Here is an 18,154-nt window from a genome sequence, read left to right as displayed (position 1 = left end):
TTGTGACTAAAGCCCATAACTAGTTGACTTTAAGTAAGGGAGATTATCCTACACAATTTGAGTGGGCCTGATTCAATCAGTTGAAAGGCATTAAAAACCGAGGCTTCCGTGAAGAAGAAGGAATTCTGCATATGGACTGTAGCTTCAGCTGTGCCCAAGAGCTCAGCTTGCCCTTCCTGAAGGCCTACCCTACAAATTTTGGACTTGCCTAGCAGCCTCTGCCATCACGTAGGCCAATTCCTTGCAACAAATTTCAGTGTATCTCTCTTACTGGTTCTGTGTCTCCGCTTGAACCCTGACCAATACGCCAAGCAAAGGCCCAGAGGTAAGACTGTGGGACTGATAATAGCTAACACTATTCTAGTGTTGACTATGTGCCACTCAGAGTTCTTTACATATATCCACTCATTTCAGCCTTAGAGTAGCCCTATGAGCTAGTTACTATTATCATCCTATTTTAAAGGTGGCAAAACTGAGGCACAGAGAGGTCATGTAATTATCCCAAGGTCACTGGGCTGGGAAGCAGTGGATCTGAGACTCACACCCTGGCAGTCTGGCTTGAGGGCTCTTAGCCACTGCCCCACACCTCCTTTATACAGTACTAGGCACTGGTGATGAGAGATGAGGCTGGAAAAGGCATGCAGGGGCCATCCCACGAAAGGGCCTGTGCAATCTGCTAAAGAGCTTGGACTTTAGACAGTAGGCAATGGGGGGTCATCAAAGGATTTAATTCTATTTAGTATTCAATATTTCATATGTTAGAAAGGTCATCTTGGCTGCTGTCTGGAGAATGGTCTGGGGAAAGCATTCTGGGGGCAGGGAGATCAATCATTCATTGAATCAATATTGGAGTTTCTCTTAGTGTGAGCCACCATGCAGGTCCTGGGGTTGCAGTGGGAAGCAAGGCAGATGCTGCCCTGCCTTCATGGAGTTTCCATTCTGGTGGGAAGCTCACTAGAAGGTTTGTGCAATAACCGGGAACCAGGCACAGGAGTGGGGATGGAGAAAGGCATAAAGATCTGGGAGACCTAAAGCAGGAAGACGAAAGAGCCCATAGTGAGATTTGGGACATGGAGATACAGGAGAGGCGGGGGGGCTCCAATGCCTGAAGTTTTCAGCCTGGGCACCTGAGAGTGCTTTCACTGAGGCAGGAATGCAGGAGGAAGAGCAGGTCAGAAAAGAGAGAGTTAACCAACTCTCAAAAGTCATGCAGAGTTTTGAGGTGCCTGAGGAACTTCCAAGTGGAAACATCTAGGAGAAAGTGGCTATTGGGGTCTTTAGCTCAAGAGAAAGGACTGGTCTAGAAAAGCAGATTTGGGGATTCAGTTCATGGATGGTAAAGGAAGCCATGAGAAGCAGGAGGGCATCCAAGGAGTGAAGAAGAGGTGTCATTCTAGGACAGAACAGTGAGGAACACTGATATTTTAGAACGCTGCACTAAAATCCTGGGGAAAGGGGTGTCACAAAAGCTTAGGGAGGAATTAGTTCCAAGAAGTAGATCAACACCATCAAGCAGGGCAGGGAAGTTCAGATAGGAGTGAAGCACAGGTTAGCCATAGGAAGGGCACTGGTGATGCTGGGAGGAGGAGAACACATGTAATCATGCGGCCAATGTCCAACGGGAGATGAGGAAGATGAGACAGAGAGAGTAGTTTTGAGAGGTATACTCTTGAGGGAAGTTTATAAAATTGTTTTTAAGATGATAGAAACTTGGAAAGAGCAAAGGGAGAGAGACTGAATTGGCTGTCTTGAAGATATGGAGGAGAAAAGAGAATAATGTAGTGAAGGCCCAGGGATGGCAGGAGGCTGAGAGACAGAATACTCCAGAGCATTCACCTTAGAGACAAGGAGGGACTCTTCTACCCTTGTGACAGGAGTAAGGAGGGAAGACGTAGCTGCAACGTGTTTTCAGAGGGGATGGCAGGAAGTTAGGGAGAGCCTGTGGTGATCACCACCTCTATTTATTAAGTGGAGGAGCAGGTCATGGTCTTTGCTGAATGAAGGTGAGGGACCAGTTGTGGGGAAAAGATTTGATGTTAACAAGAAGAGGAAGTCATAGCTAGGTGGATTATCATGCAGCTCTGAGGGTCCCCCTGAGGTTAGGGATGACTCATTTATAGGAGCTCTACCGGGCAGGGCTGTGTGACTTGCCCCAGCAGCCCCCAGTGACTTGGTTCATGAAGAAGTGGAGAAAGGGGCAGCAGGACTGATTGAGGGGTTGGGTTGGGCTTGGAGGAGAAATGGAAGGACAATTGGGTAAGGAGTGGAGGATGTTATTAAAAGAATGGGTGATATGTTAGCCAAGGAGCTTATGCTAAAGAGGGAAGGAAGTGAAAACTACAGGAGGCAATTGGGGAAATAGAGAGGTCAAGGAAAGGATGGTACACAGGAGTGAAGGGGACAGCAGTGAGAGAGCGAAGGGACCAGGGCCCCGGCACAGGCTGCATGAAGTTAAGCTTTCAGAGCTCCTGAATAAGGTCAGCTGCAGCCACAGTTGAATGGACTGAAAGGAAGTGAAAATGTAAAGGAACTGAGAGCAAGATGCAGACAAGACTTGGAGTACAGAGGATGAGACAGATGACAGTGATGGAGAGAGCACAGGCTCCAAGGAGAAGGGGTTTATGTAGGTGAAGTTCACAGGGTGTGGGGAAATGAGCTGCTAGCATCAGAGAGGGCTCTTGGATAATGGTGACTTCAGAAGGAAGTCAGATTGAAGGGAGCAACTGGCAAAGAGTTCAAGGCACAGGGGAATTTGTTGGCCATAGAGCTGGGAGAGGAAGAACAGAGAGAGAATGGCTGAGAGTTTGGGAGCTCCTTGCCAGGAAGGCAGAGGGGGCTGGGAGTGCCTTCTGCCCCTCGGACACTGGTTGTTCTGGTCTGGGCCTTCCCTCCAAGCCCGGCACCACTCCTTTCTGGGAATGCAAGGATTCAGGCCTCCTACCTTCCTGCAGAGAGCACCCTGTGCTCCACGCCCTCCCCAAAGGCACTTGACCTTGGGGGCCCTGGTCCATTGCTGACTAAGTCTAATGTCAGGGCCCAGAAGTCCAAATAGATAAACCAAATTTTGACTTGGAGAAAATCATGCATACAGTTTCCTGTTATCTGGTTTAATGTAATTTCATGTTATAAGGGTTTCTCTTTCTCCCTCTCTCTCTCCCTCTTTCTCCATTTCTCTCCCTCCCTCCCTCTCTCTCCCTCTCTACCAAAAGCGAGCTGGGAAACATGAAATGAGTGTTTCAGAATTTCATCACGACGGGTTCTGTCGTGAGTATTTGCTCTCCCCTTTCCAGGCTGTTTTATCCCTATCATCTGTGATCAACCTCATTGTCTTATCCCCAGGTTTTTCAATTTCTAATACCAAATTGGAATCTGTTTTTATGACAACATCTTTACAGAAGGAACTGCATCATGTCTCTCTAATAAATTCACTGATTATTTGATGTCCTCCAAAGAGGAAGCACCAGTGTGAGGAAGGCCAAGGCCTGCAATGGGCTGCAATGGGCTGCAATGGGCTGCCCAGCCACAGGAGTAGGACTTCATTTGTTTGTTCATTTATTCATTGTTCCTTCAGCCTGAGCTATAGTTCCCTACCTCCACCTCCACCCCCCGCCACGCCCCTATAAGGCCAACTCCTCATGCTACAGACTTTAGTTTAACATGTCACATCCTCAAAGATGATTCCCCTGGTCATGCATCTTAAATATATCTCTTTTTCTTTTCTCTCCTGACACCTTATTCTTTTCCTTTGTACCACTGGTTGCCCTTTGTAAGTATTCATCTATGTATTCAAGAAACATTTTATTATTGTTCTGGACATCAGGGGTATAACAGTGGGAAAAAAGGGCAAAAATCCCTGCCCTCATGGAGCTTACAGTATGGTTGGGCATCAGGAACAAGGTGATCAAGGAACTCACCTTCCCCACCCACAACCATACACCCCTCCCTGCCCGCCCTGGCTGCCGGGTCTGCTCCTTGTTTCTCGACTCCCCACCCACAAGGATGCACACCCTGTGAAGGCAGGGATTGGCTATATATTGCTGACCACTGTACATCCAGAACTTAGCACAAAGTCTGAAACTTAGGGAACTCTCTCTTTGTTTAATGCATGAGTTCAGTTAGCATTTATTACACAGAAACTGCCAAAGGCCATGCTAAGCACTAAAGACAAAGAGCTGACTGAACCACGGCCCCTACCCTTGGAGAACTCAGTCAGGTGGGTATAGAAATAATTCCAATGTCAATGATTAGGGCAATGGAGGTGTGCGGACATGACTCCAAGATCTGTGGAGGAACAGAGGAGGGAGCTCCCAACTCCGGCTGGGAAAGTTGACAGGCTTCATAGAGGTTGTCTAAGCCAGAATCCCGAGAATTAGCTTGGATTCCACCCTTTTCCTCCCCACCCACAATTTTCACTCACCATCTCCTGTTGGCTCCTCCTTCTAAGCATCTCTGTACCCTCCATTCTCCATCCCTTCCCTGAATGCTTTAGCTCAGCCCTGAGGACTTTCTCACCTAGATGACTGAAACAGCTTCTGGGTGGCTGCCCTGCCTCTTCCTTCTGTTATGTACTCTACAAAACAATCCAAGATTGCTTTAAAATAAAAATCCAATCACTCCTGTCCTCTGCTCATTGATTCTTTAACAGCTTCCCATAATCCACAGATTAAAACCTTAACTCCTTGGCATGGCAGGAACCTCGTTTACCTGCACTGTCACCCCAGCCTCATCTTTGGCCATCACTCCCTTGAGTCTTATGTGCTACAAAACGGGGCAACCTGCAGGGAGGTGGAACAATGACAGGGGATGAGCAAGGGCCCTGATGTCAGAAAGTCTTGGCTCTAATTCCTGGCTCTGAAATTAAGGCCTTGGGCACGTTACTTATTCTCTGAGTCTTAGTTTTCTCATCTGTAAAATGGAAATGATAATAATAATATCCATCCCAAACGGTTGTTATGAGGATTAAGGGAGCTTATGCAAATAAAATGATTGCAACGTCCAGCACATGGCAGGAAACCAGTAACTAGTAGTTGTTTCCTCCTGGTTATTATGGTGGTGGTTGTCGCAGAGCTCTGCCAGCTCTCGTGTGGCTCTGACTTGGCACCTGTTCTCTCTCTTTCAGAAGTGAACACCCCAGGCTTGTCTGTCCAACAGACTCAATCATCCTTTGTGTCAGCCCAAGTGCTTCCCCATTTGGGACTCTGGTTGAATCCCCCAGGCAGGCTCAGGAGCCCCTTCTCTCTTGCTCCCACCCCTGCCCCCTTGGACATTTATCTGTGATAGCAATGGTGCTCGTTTTTGGTTTGTTTCTTCCTATTAAACAGTAAGGTTCTTAAGGACCAAGACAGTGTTTTTTTGTGTTTATATTCCCAGATTCTAGTAGAGTACAAGGCACATAGTAGGCATTTGATAAATGTTTGAGAAATGATAAAGGGAGGATAGAGCGAAGGATGGAAGGAAAGAGGCAGGAAAGGAGAAATGGAGGAAGACAGTGTGATATCCGGAGAATAGTTAGATGCAATATGGCAGGAAGTGATGGCAAAAGGTAGATGAGGTCAGAAAGACGGTCTGAGGGAGACCACGAGGAGCCTGGCTTAAGGAGCGATAAGTAGTTTAAACTCTTTCTTGTAGGTTGTCTGCTTCTCAAAGCCAGAGTACCACCCCTTCTTTTCTTTGTATCTCCAGCATCAAGCACAGCGCCTTATGCATACTGAGTGCTCCAGACCTATTGTCCAATCAGCTCAAACACCTGGTGAGTGACCAGGAGAGCTCTGGTGCATTAAGACCACACCCAGCGCATGTCTGGATCTCTTGGATTTCCTTAACCTCACACCCCACTCCACCTTCCTAATGCTGAGATGGGAAAGATGGAAGGAGGCCAGAGACAGTGCACTATACCTCGAGGTGCATGTGCATCTCCCTGCACATGGTTTACATGAATGGGATGGGGGTGTGGATGGAGGTGGGAAATGGGTCACGGTCTTCTCTCCCCATCACCTTCCTCCACAACTTTGTCATGGGTATGTCACAGGTTGAAGGATGTTGGGAAACAGGTAAAACATGCACATGTGGAGCATTTGAATTGCCTCCAAGCTGTCTTCATTAGCTGAGAGCTGGGGCTTGCCATCTGCAAAAGCCCGTGAATTTAGAGAGTATGTCTCATTGAAAAATTACTTCCTGCCAGATTTTAATGCTGCATCATTCTCTACTGCTTGCCACCCCTACCCCCCAAGGGGTCAGAGCAGACTTGAATCTCATGGGGGTTCTTCTGAAACGAGGCTTTCAATGAGCACCTTCAGAACATTCCTGGTATTATACTTGTCCAAAGTTGGAAAGTTCAGGCATCCTAGGCTCCCTTACGGGGTCCAAGTAAGAAGAATGAGAGATGTCCTGAAAATAGCGGCATGAAGCTGAATCTGGCTATGTATTTGACATTCTAACAGGAGGAAAGACAGTGTCCAAAAGGGAGTGGAGCTGATGATGCTGTCCTTGGCCTTATTTCAAGCCTGGCTCCAACACCATTTCCTGCAGGAAGCTCACAGCTCACCAGCGTCCAACACCAGAGTTAAGTCTTAGGGAAGGGGAACGTGGGCACTGCCTGCAGAACGCACATCTTGACCATCTCCTCTCTACTTTCTCTCAAACTTCATTTCTATGGAGGTTTCAGCCTCAACTTCATCCACATGTCACCTTTTTCAGCCAACCTGTTCTCTCTCAGGGATATCTAACAAACTCCTTCTCATCCTTTAAGCAAGTCTCAATTTCAGGTTCCAGCTCTTCCAGGAAGCCTTCCCTGATGCTCTCAAGCAAGACTGCCTGCCCCTCTTTGATATTTCCCCATCTTCTAGCACATTCTACTGCAGTGAAAACAGACTATGAATTAAGTGAAGGCAGAGAGTGTCTTATTGCCTGTGTAGACTCAATGTCCTAAATAGTCTGTAACACTTAAGAGTGGCTTAGAAAATGCTTGTCAAGTAAACAGATGGCCTCACGTCTAACATGAATCCCCTGGACCTTTAGGCATCCTTTCTGCATAAACTCTACTGCCCAGTTCCTCGGTCTCCAGGGCTGGGGTCTCAGCTCCTTCCTTCTCTGGGCTGGCCTCCCAGTCTTGGCATTAGGCTGCCAGATTCCAGGCTCAGAGTCAGGAAGCAGGGAGACTCCCAGATTGATGTTCACACTTGTTAGCAAGTTGTGTGTAATTTTATAATGTTTTTGGCAAGTGCTAATTGCCTGTTCCTTAAATATTTCTTGTTCTACTGGGAAGCGAAGTAATCGCAACTATGAATGCATTTCCCACAGCTGGCAGCCCCGTGAAGGGGGGCTGAGATTCTAGGTTCAGAGTGCTCAGATGTTGACAGATCCTGAGCCCCCACCCCAAATCTGGGATTGTGACAAGTAGAAGAACTGAAAGAATCCCTGGGAAATAAATTCCCTAATTTGCCAGCTCAGGGGCTCAAGCTTTAAACTGGGGGTGAGGGGGTGATGGTGATGCTGCAGTGCCACCTGCCCTGCCCCAAGGAAGCTTCTCTCTACTTCAGTTGGAACAGAAAGTTCACTGACTATATGGGCCAGGTAGCCTGGGGGAGCGGTGGAAGCAATGGACTTGGGAGGTGCCTGCCCTCAAATGCTTCATACCATCCTGTGGAATATCAGTCCAGAACATCCTGCATCCAGGATGCCCTCCCATCCCTGAGCCAAGCTGTCTATCCTATATGGGATTTCCCAGGACCTGGGATAAAAGGAAGACGAAGATGGAGGCAGAGGTGATTCTGAAGCTTTGGGTGATGGATGCAGGTTGGGAGAAGAGCTGCAGAACCAGGGATGCAGGGGAAGGGGGCAAGCTGTTAACTGAGCACTTACTAAATGCCAGGCCCTATGTTGGATGCTTCACTACACTGAGACCTCCTAAGACTCAAAAGCAAATATTCATCAGCTCCCCTTCACAGACAGGAGAACTGAGGCTCAGAGATGAGGAGGGCCCAGCTGCAGATCACACAGGGAGTCGATGGCAGAGTCTGATTATAAATTGGGTTCGTCTGACCCATAAGCTTTTGGGGACATTAGAGAATGTGTAGACCCTTAGCACTTCAGAGCTGGGAAGTGGTACAATGGGCCAAAGGGAATTGGGAGGGTGCCAAGGAAGGGGGCCTGGTTGTGCATGTATAAAAAGTCACTATAGTTTAATTCTGGGAGCTTTCCTGAGCAGATATTGTGAGCAAGGCACTGGCTTAGGCACTGTAGGTCTGGAGAGATTAAGAAAATAACCTCTCTGCCTTGAATGGATTCATAGGAGTCAAACTTGGTTTGAAATTATTGTCATGGAGAGCTGTACATGTCATGTAAATGACTTTGTATTCATTCTAGGATAATGAGAACTTGGCCTTAAAGATTTGTTTGTTTGTGTGTTTGTTTTAAAGTCAGAGAGAGTCGTGGCCAGATTTGGATTCTGGGTATATAATCTGCTGCATGTGGCCAAGGGTGTGTGTGTGTGTGTGTGTGTGTGTGTGTGTGGAGGTGGGGGGAGGACAGGAGCCGGGGATACTGGTTAGGACCATACAGTTGTTAAAATGAGAAGTGATGAGGGTCTGAGACAGGGCAGAGGGAGAATTGGCAGAATCAGGGAAGGGAGTTGGAGCTGGGGAGAGGGCAAAGGTGGCAGTGGAGAGGAGGCTGAGTGCTGGAGTGGACGGTGGTTTGGGAGAGGAACTTTGGCAGCCCCCAGGCTCCGTGCAGAGTTTTATACACATCACCCCATGTGATCTCATTCCATTTTCACAACGCATTGAGGTTGGCATTATTATCCCAATTATAGGAGTGGGGAAACTGAGGTTCAGAGAGACCATGTGAGTTGCTCCAGGTTACACAGCTAGTAAAGGACCAAGCTGAGATTCGCCAGGTGTGGTCGAATTCCAGAGTCCGTTCTACTTTCACAGAACCTGCTGCCTCTGTGTGTAGAACCTGACGGAGCCCTTGCGGGTTGGCAATGTCTCTAAGCACTTGGACTCTCTGCCTGATTTGCCACAGTTCCTACGAGAAGTCCTGCTAACACCTGTCTGTGACGAGGCATGTTTTGCTCAGTGTGGTAATCTTAGTATCTACCACAGAGTTGGACTCATAAGAGGAGATTAATCAATATGGAATGAGTGGAATGGACAAACGAAGAAATGAACCAAAACCCAACCTCTGTTAACACAGAATCCAGGCTCATTTGATTGGGAGAAAAATTGACTTCCATAAAGATTTTGTGCAGAGTTGAAATTATGTAACTTTGGGAGGCCCTTGGTATAGTGGGAAAATCATGGGCTTGGGAGTCAGAGGGACACGGGTTTGAATCTCGGCTCCACTATTTCCTAGCTGCGTGACTCCAGGCAAGTTCCTTTACCCCTCTGAGTCTCAAATTCCTTGTTTATAAAACAGCCACCTTCATGTAGTTGTGAGCCTTGAATGAGATGAAGTAGTGTTTTTCCAACTAAGGTTCCGCCATAAACCCACTCCTAAAGTAGGGCTTACAGGAGTAAAAGAGAAGGAAGGAGAACTTCTCTGATTGAAAGAGAAGTGGGGTCAGCAGGCTCCCCGCCAGGCAGCTCTTACCCCACCTGGGTGGTTCCTGGAGGCTCCCAGGTCTTTGCATGATACTGTTTGAAAGCCTTGAGATAATCCACATAGAGCTTCTGGCACATAGTAGGCTCTCGACAACTGTTATGTCCTTTTCCAAAGAAATCACACCAAACAAATATCATGTTTCCCACATGACAGCTCTTCAGATACTTGGACGCAGCTCTTGAGTCTCCCCCGCCTTTCTCCTGAGTAAACATTCAGGGGTTGTTAAGCTTTCCTGCGGGACTTGGCTTAAGTCCTCTCCTTATCCATCTCAAGCTGAGATCCCCACATCTAAGTTCAATTCTTTGATGCCTGATGAGGACAGAATCAAGCACAACTAACTCCCTGGCATGAATTCTGGTAGTTAATTTTTTTGAACCTTGGAACAGGGCTTCATTTTTTATTCCCATTTCATCTTATCCTGCTAATTTGGCCGTAGCTCTCCCCTACCAAGACCTTTCTGCACACTGAGTTTGCCCTTTGGTGTACGGTCATCCTTTCCAGGCTCTTGCTATTTATGTCTTAGCCAAGCTATTGATAAAATATGGACAGATCGAGGGCATGTGGATGACACAGATCATTCTTTCCCACTTCTGGAATTTAGAAACGGGAAACTTTAGAAACTCTGAGTCCAAATCCATCCCTGACCAATTCACACTCACTCCCATTTTCAACATACTGAGTGCAGATCTTGGATTGAATCTGGGTCTCCTTATTTCTCCTCCAGAGCTCTTTCCATCCCCTCAATGGCTGCTTGTGTATAACTGTATGTACCAGAAGATCTCATTCATTTAACTACTCATTTACTCACCCTTTAGTTGCTCCCTTACTGCTTTGCAATTTGCAACATTTCTTGTTTCTGCATTCTTTACCTAACTTAATATTCACAGTGGCCCTACCCCCTAGATTGTATTACTATATCCATTGCACAGATGAGGAAGCAGAGCCCTCGAGAGAGTCTATGACCCACCACAAAGCTAGAAAGTGACAGAACAAGAATTTGAACTCAGCACTCAGCACTCCAGAAATGTGTTCTGTTGGCTGTTACGTCCCACTGAGACCCGGACCTCCTCTTCTTGGAACAGCACGTCCATTGTCCATCCCCTTGTGGGTATCTGAATGAAGACATTAATGCAGGGAGTATGGCTAACCTCCCGGGTACTCAGTTTGGGAGCAGAATAAGAACCCAGAACCTGCTTTATTACCCTGGGGGTGGGGAAGCAGGCGTGGGAACCCATACTGAGCTGGATGAGCGTCCTTTGGAGTTACTCAGCATGGGATTTAGTTCGCTAAATGCTTCCTTGTAGAATTATCAGGTCTCTGAATGGGGGTAGAAAAACGCATTCCTTCTCTCCCTCTTCCCTTGTCTCCTATCTTTCTAGAGCCATGGAATCATCATGGTGAAGATGTAAGGCTCAGTTTCCTGATAAAGCTTTTCCCTGATCCCCCGGGAAGGATGGCTGCCCCCTCCTCCGTGCTCCCACTGGCTCTGTTAGCAGCAAGTATCTTGCTTTAAAGCTGTATTAGTTTACCTCTCTGTCTTACCACTAGAGCACAAGCCCTTTGAGGAGAGGGTCTAGAGCCCATAAATCTGTTCCTCTCCTGCTGGTGCCTGACAAATACTTGCAGAATGGCTTCTCCTCCCCTTCTCATGGGATCAGCTCAAGCACTCACTGGCCTGGAAAAGGTTTGGAAGCTCATGGGTGGGAAGGGTGAGGGTGGTGGCATCTCGTTGGTCCCAGCATTTGTAGTTCTCTTAAAGCCTGTTCTTGATGAGAGAATACCCTCATCTGCATCTTCCTTGGGCCAGCTGCAATGGGCTGTGTCTATACGGGCCCTACACACACACTCTCTCTCTCACCCAAATAGATTAGGCTGGGAAGCTATAGTTCCCAGTCTAAAGATTAAAAAAAAAATAATAATAAGATAGGCTTAGAAAGCTGAAGGAGCTTTGAAAGGTCTACATGAGCAAGGTATGAATTGGGCATGGAAATATATGTGCTTGGTGCTGAGTGCCCAGCATTTTAAGTGATTTGTACAATACTGAAAACCACCCGGGAGACCCACTAAATGAGGAAGCCTGGGGCTCCAAAAAGTCCAATGGCCTGCCTAAGGAGTGGAAGCCAGTACGGGCAGAACTGGGATTCAAACCCAGGGCTTTCTGACTCCACATCCAGACCCCAACTCTTTGCCTCCCAGGGTGGAGGTCATCTGTCTCATCAAGAACAGTTACCTTCGTAAGAAGCCTTGAATCCCAGGGAGCTGCCACTGCCGTCGGTCTGGAAGAGAAGCCACATTTGATGGTTGGTGCTGACAATCAGATCTGGGACTGATGTACCTGTCAGACTGTCAGGACAGAGAGATTCAGAAGGGTGAACCCCACCGTGGTACCCAAATACAATGACTGCCCAACCAACAATGTCTAAAGCAATGTCCGGGAGCCAGGCCCACTCAGGGGCAAACTCTGGGTTTCACTGTGTCTCTGACATTGGCCCAAGCAGCATGTGCTCCGTGTGCTGGGAAAACTCAGAACCTCCCCCCTTGGCCACGGGCAGAGCTTGACTCTCAGCAGAGCCCCCCTAGCCCAGTGTGGGCTTCCAAGGGATGATCCATGTCTTCACTTTCTCAAGCACAGGGATAGCTGGAGCCAAAACTAACCAAGAGGGCCTCTGGCAGCCCTTGATCTGTATCAGAGAAAAGGCAGAAACTCACTTCCCTAGGCAGAACCTCAGTCATTCTTTTTTTTTTTTAAACTGTTGTTTTTATTTTGACTATATATTGACACTCAATTTATCATACAGAAAATATAATTTTGAGGTATTTACATTGTCAGATATGATTATCTTAGATTTTATTACCCAGATTCTTTCCAAAGAAATATATTCTACTTCCATAATGAAAGTTAGTGAGGAAATAAGATTTGGCATGTAGAATATCTCCATAGGACAGTTTTCAATGACATGCTAAAATTATTCTATATACATCAGTTAGATTATGGCCCTTCAGGATTATATCTAGTTTTTCTTTTCAATAGCTTTTACTCAACATTTTCTTACAAAAATTTTCAAATGTACAGTAAATTTGAAAGCATTAAGCAGTGACCACCCACATACCCACCACCAAGATTCTATACTTCACGTTTCGCCATATCTGCTTTATCACATATTCATCCATCTTTACACCCATCACTTCATGTTACTTTTTGGATGCATTTTCACAGAATGATCTTTTTAGCATGAAAGTCAGATTATGGCACTGAACTTCTGCAGAGTTCCCATTGCATTTTAGTGTGAAGTCCACGTTCTTACAATATAGCATTATGGGGCTGTAAATGACCTGGTCTTGTCACTTCTCTGACTTCCTCTCCTACTATTCAACCATTCCTTTTAATGAGCATATCCTTCCACACCAGCGTGAAAGGAGAGGTTTAAAGTGCAGCTATCACCCCAAGGCCACGTGCTTTCTGAAGAGGAGATTTTAGGCATGGAGACAATTCTGATTAAACTTGCATTTACCAAGCGCCTACCTGAGTCAGACATTTGCTGACCAATTTCCCATCCGATATCTCATTTAATCCCCAACTAGCCCAGTGAGGTAGGGGTTGTCATCCCCTCTGTACAGATGAGAAGACGGGTGCAAAAGGGGCTGTGACTTCCCCACGTCAGCCTGCCAGAGAGTGGCAGAGCCAGGAACCCGCCAAGCAGGCCAGGGGTTTCCAGAAGAAAAACCCTTTTCAGGTGTTCCTGCCCCTTTCCTGGATTCCTCCTTCTGTTGAGAACAGACAATTCACCAGTATCAGAAGGGGGAGGAGCGGATGAACAGGTCCTAATCTCTGCTTCATTCTGGACTCTCAGAGCTTGAGGGGCTGTTGAGTTGGCTGCAGAGAGATGCTTAGCACACCATGAGAGCTCCCTTCCGTGGGGGGTGGAGCAGGGATTGAGCACATGGAGACAGCCGGGCCCTTATGACATCTTGGGCTGGGGGCTCTGAGACCTGAGCCAAAAGTTCTGAAGTGAGAAAGGATAGAGGTGAGGTCAATGCTGGCTTCTGACTCGGGGTGATGGTGAGCAAGGAGGAAGGCCAAGGCCTCTGCTTTACCTCTGTTTGACCCAATTATGACAACCAAGGAACCCAACCATTTTGCACGTGTTTGCCTGAAGGTATCAGATCAACATTAGCCTGAGGAGATTTGGGGGCTGTGGGAGAGTCCCAGAACCCCATGGTTGGGCGGCTGCTATATAACCTGGTGGAAGCTCATTCAAGACTGGTCAAGAGACTTGGGTGCAAGCCCTGTCCCCACCATTGATTTGTTATTGGACCTTGGGCAAGTGTTGAGCCTCTCTGGGCTTTTTATTCCCAGTATTAAATGAGGGAGTTGGGTTGTATGATTCCTAAATCTTTTATCAGCTCCGATGTTCTAAGGTTCTCTCTATGACAAAGCTCAGCGGGTCATGGGAGGAGACAGAGCTGGGATCCAGGTCCCTTGGGCACACTGAACTGACTCACCATACATGTCAGCAAGCTGGGGCAGAAGGCAGAAGGTGAGTGATGGGGATGCACAAAGCTGGAGGATAGGGGAGTACAGGGCATGGGGGAAGGGACACAGAGCAGGAGGGCACCCTTCTGGCTCACATTCCATTGCTCTGTTTGGAGGAATCCAAGGTCCCAGCCATGTCTGCCAACTTAGTGGGTAATATAGGATGAGTCATGTAACAGTCCCCAGAACACATCCAGGTAGATATGGGGAAGGTATGGGAAGCACATAGGGCAGAAGAGCACCTGGACAAGCCCATTATTGCCAAATGGCCATTCCTCATTCAGCATTAAAACCAGTGGATGTCAGATTGGAGCTAGCCTGGTTACAAGGGAGTATAGGTGTGGGAGCAGGCCTTGGCTGAAATCAAAAGATACAAACTCAATTTCTGGTTCTGCCACCAACCATCTTTGCAATCTTCTGCAAGATACTTAATGGGCCTGTTTACCCACCTGTTAAATGGGGATAATAACACCTTTCTCACAGGACTGTGCTGGGGATTAATTGAGATAATTGATGTGAAAGTGCCCATCACAGTGCTTATAGGTGCCCAATGTATGTGAATTTCCTCTTTTTCCTTGGTCAGATCTGTCTGCCTCTCTGTAGCTTGGCCATGTGCACTGAACAGGGGCATTTTCCTGCTTTCATATCAGGCGGATGGTGGTGGGCAAAGAAGGAAGAGCCCAATGGCTCCCAAGGGCAAAGCTCCAATGTAATGGACTCTCAGGACAGCCTGATGGTGATCAGCCATCCCTTGACTAGACCATGCCTTCTAGCCTGTCTCTCTTGGGCTCAAAAAATGGCGTCATGACGTCTATATGGTCCCAATTCTCTGAAACTATCCAGGGGCACTGCAGGACCTGTCCTTGCTACAGGGTGGTCTGGGGGCCAGGAGGACTCGGTAAGCCCATCCTCCCCACTGCCAGCCAAGGTACATGTGCTGTCCACCTTCTTGACCATGCACACTGCTTCACTTACATGTAGAGAACAGTTTTCTGGTCCCCGTCCTGCCCACCGTCCCCGACCGTCAGCGTATCATAGCCCCTCTCCAAGTCAAACTCCTCAAAGGCGAGCTTGATCACCTAGGGGGGAGCACAGAATTAGGGAGCAGGCAGTGGCTGCGGGGGGAGACTTTTCTTAATAGAACTTGAAAAGAAACAAAAAAAGACTTCCAAAGCCTGATAGCAGAAAACATTTTTCTTGTTATGCTCTGATGCCCAAGAATTACCAGCAACACCTACAGACTCCCCAACCCAGACTGACCATTTCTTTGTCAACTTTATGAGAATGAATGATTTCTTCCCATGTTTCTGGGGCCCCCTGATTTCTCCAAAGATTTCATGGCACATCTGGCCAGTTCCAGGGACTGTCATGGCAACACCAGGCACATGTGGCTTGCTGTGAGATTATCAGACTCTTTCTTCATGCTTTAATGCACAGAAATCCCTGTGGGCTTGGTGGCAATTTTTCAAGCCCCAGGTGGAATCTTAGCTATGTTGCAGAAGTTTCTTTTAGCCTCTCCTTACCCTGCTTTTCTCCATCCTTTAAAAAAAAAATTTTGTTGAATAAATGAATGCTCCAGGAAGGAGATCGCAGCACGAGACCTCCCCCTTAACTTGTTTTAGTCCTGCCGTCCACAAATGCTTGCTAAGTACTCACCACATGCCAGGCTACGTGAGGGTTTCAACAGTGAGTAAGACACAGTCCCTGCCCACAGCGAGGGGGAGAAGAGGAAATTCCAAAGATATATAAGGCTCCATCGGGTCAAAGTGGGTGATTTGGAGAGAGAGGGGGTCATTCTGAGGAGTCAGAACACAGGGCCTGAGCTGGGTCAGAACTGAGCATCCCAGAAATGACAGCTTGTTTAGTGTCTGTCGGTGGCAGATCTACAGTGTTTACTGAGGACACCTTCCAGCTGCCAAGCATCACACCTTGCCCTGGGGGACAGCGTGGCTGGACATTCTGTGCAAGGAGGTGACCAGGGGAGAGCCAGAACTTGAGACCTTCGCCTGGTGCTAAGTCCAGAGGTTCTCATAACACCCCCCACCCCTCCTCGCTTTCAAGTGTTGGGTTTATCCTGAGGGAGGAGCCACAAAAGAGTTTTTAAAAAGTGGGATCACATAGTGTTCGAGAAAAAGATCAGTCTGGCTGTTTGTGTGGAAACCAACGTGAGGAGGGCTCCGAGGCTTTTGTGGGAGTCTAGGTAAGCCGTAGAGAGGTAGCAATGGGGGGTGGAGAAGAGGGTCAGAGTCTCACGATATTTGGGGCTGTGTGACTAGATGGGTATGGGGGGTGAGGGAGAGGCAGGGGTCTAGGGTAACTTGCAGGTTTCTGGTGGGGCAGCTGGGTGGGATGGTGGTGACACCACACATTCAGGACACACAGAAGGCACATGCTCCTACTTCTCAACCAGGTCTCTTTTTGCCCATTTCAGTCTGCTTTCAATCCCGAAAGACCCTTCACTCTCCCAAAGACGAGGCTGAAATTGCTCCTTTGTTTCTTTCTGGGAGTCTAAGGAATATAGCATTTCTGGGGATATTTTTTCCCAGTGGTGACTGACTGAGGCCTTCTGCAGCTTTCCTCTGTCCAAACCACACAGCCCAGCACCCACGTCCATGCGGGCACTGCCCAAGGCGCCATCAGGCATCTCAGAAGCACATCGGCACTGCCTTCCCTCAGGGGCCCACTGGCACAGGCAGGCGGGGCGCCCCGATAGGGGCGTCTCTGCTAAGAGGCTCTGGGAGCACTCCAGTGGGTCTGCAGCCAGGACAGAGGAGGTGACGCCGGAGGAAAGCAAGCTCAGGCTGAGCTTGGACGAATAACCGGCATGTAACAAATGGATACGGAAGGGAAAGCAATCCAGGCAGAAGGAAGAGCGGGAAACAGCAGAGGCGTGGAACAGTGTGACTTGTCTAGAGGCTTCTGATTAATGTGGAGCTGCTTTAAGGGAGAGGGGAGTGGAAGGCGGGACACGGGAGAAGGAGGAGGAGCCAGTAGGGCTGTCTGCCCTGCTAAGGCTCTTGGGCTTTGTCCTGAAGCCAGGCGGGAGCCAGGGAAGAGTTTTAAGCAAAGGTGGAACCTGAGATTTTTGTTTTAGGAACAACAGCATTGAGAGTGGTTTGAAACCCAGACCAATTAGTCGCCATAGCAATAGTCTGGTGAGGGAGACGTGGGCCTGTAGCAGGGCAGAGGTGGATGAGAAACGAATGGATGGGTTGTAACTGTGACTGGGGATTCTCTGGCTCTTCTGGCTTTCCCATCCCTGTTCCCAAATGTCATCATCATGAGATCACTCTGTCCCTTCTCTCACCCTCCACAGTCCTGCCCTACAGAATGACATCACCTTGGCCCCGACACCCAGGAGGAGCCCTTGCCCCCTGCACCCAGCTGACCTCCCACGCCCCCCGCATAGCCGGTGTGGCTACCTGAGCTCCTGGGCATCCCCACCAGGCCGGCCCATTGGCGACTCTGATCTGTGCAGGATCCTCCCTCTCCGTGCTCCCCTAGAGATTTCTTCCTCATCCTTGAGTTCCCTCTCCCCCGAGTGCTGCTGATTACCCTTGACAAGGTGGGTGCCCCTGTTCAGCCCCATCCTCTCCCTTCCCCTGCTGGACTGTGACTGATCTGTTTACTGTCCCTGCACTGCACCATGAACTCCTGGCGGGCAGGGGTCAGGCCTCACTGCCTCTGTACTTCCAGTGCCTGTCTTGTGCCAGGCGCATGCCAAGGGCTCAGAAAATGCTCAACGGGAGAATGTTTTCCAGACCCCACCTCCGGAAGGATGCCCTTCCCTACTCACCAGCCTGGACTGGATGCTACAATCTCAGATTCCTCATAGTCAATATCAGCTGGGGCAGAGGCTGGCAAATTTTTTTTCTGTAAAGGTCCAGATAGTAAATCTTTTTGGCTCTCTGGGCCACACAGTCTCTGTGGCAACTAATCAACTCAGCTGTTGTAGCACAAAAACAGCCACAGGAGATATGTAAATGAGTGGGTATGGCTGTGTTCCAATAAAACTTT

The 18,154-nt window shown here is 48.3% G+C and overlaps 1 protein-coding gene across 4 annotated transcripts in view; it reads right to left on the bottom strand.

Annotated features, from left to right (window-relative positions):
- CSMD2 (CUB and Sushi multiple domains 2) overlaps window positions 1–18,154 on the bottom strand; it is a 646,653-nt gene that overhangs the window by 283,418 nt on the left and 345,081 nt on the right. For 3 of the 4 annotated variants that reach the window (XM_037827786.1, XM_037827788.1, XM_037827787.1), the window contains exons 11-12: window positions 15,113–15,216; window positions 11,834–11,946 (exon numbers count right to left, since the gene is read on the bottom strand). The exons of the other annotated variant lie outside the window; for it this stretch is intronic. In XM_037827786.1, coding sequence (XP_037683714.1) covers window positions 11,834–11,946; window positions 15,113–15,216 — 217 coding nt within the window. The remainder of the gene's footprint in view (window positions 1–11,833; window positions 11,947–15,112; window positions 15,217–18,154) is intronic. 4 annotated transcript variants of the gene reach the window in all.

Source organism: Choloepus didactylus, chromosome 2 (assembly GCF_015220235.1).
Source record: "Choloepus didactylus isolate mChoDid1 chromosome 2, mChoDid1.pri, whole genome shotgun sequence".
NCBI classification, from domain to species: domain Eukaryota; kingdom Metazoa; phylum Chordata; class Mammalia; order Pilosa; family Megalonychidae; genus Choloepus; species Choloepus didactylus.
Note: the sequence above shows the minus strand (reverse complement) of the source record. Positions and strands in the feature narration are given on the sequence as shown.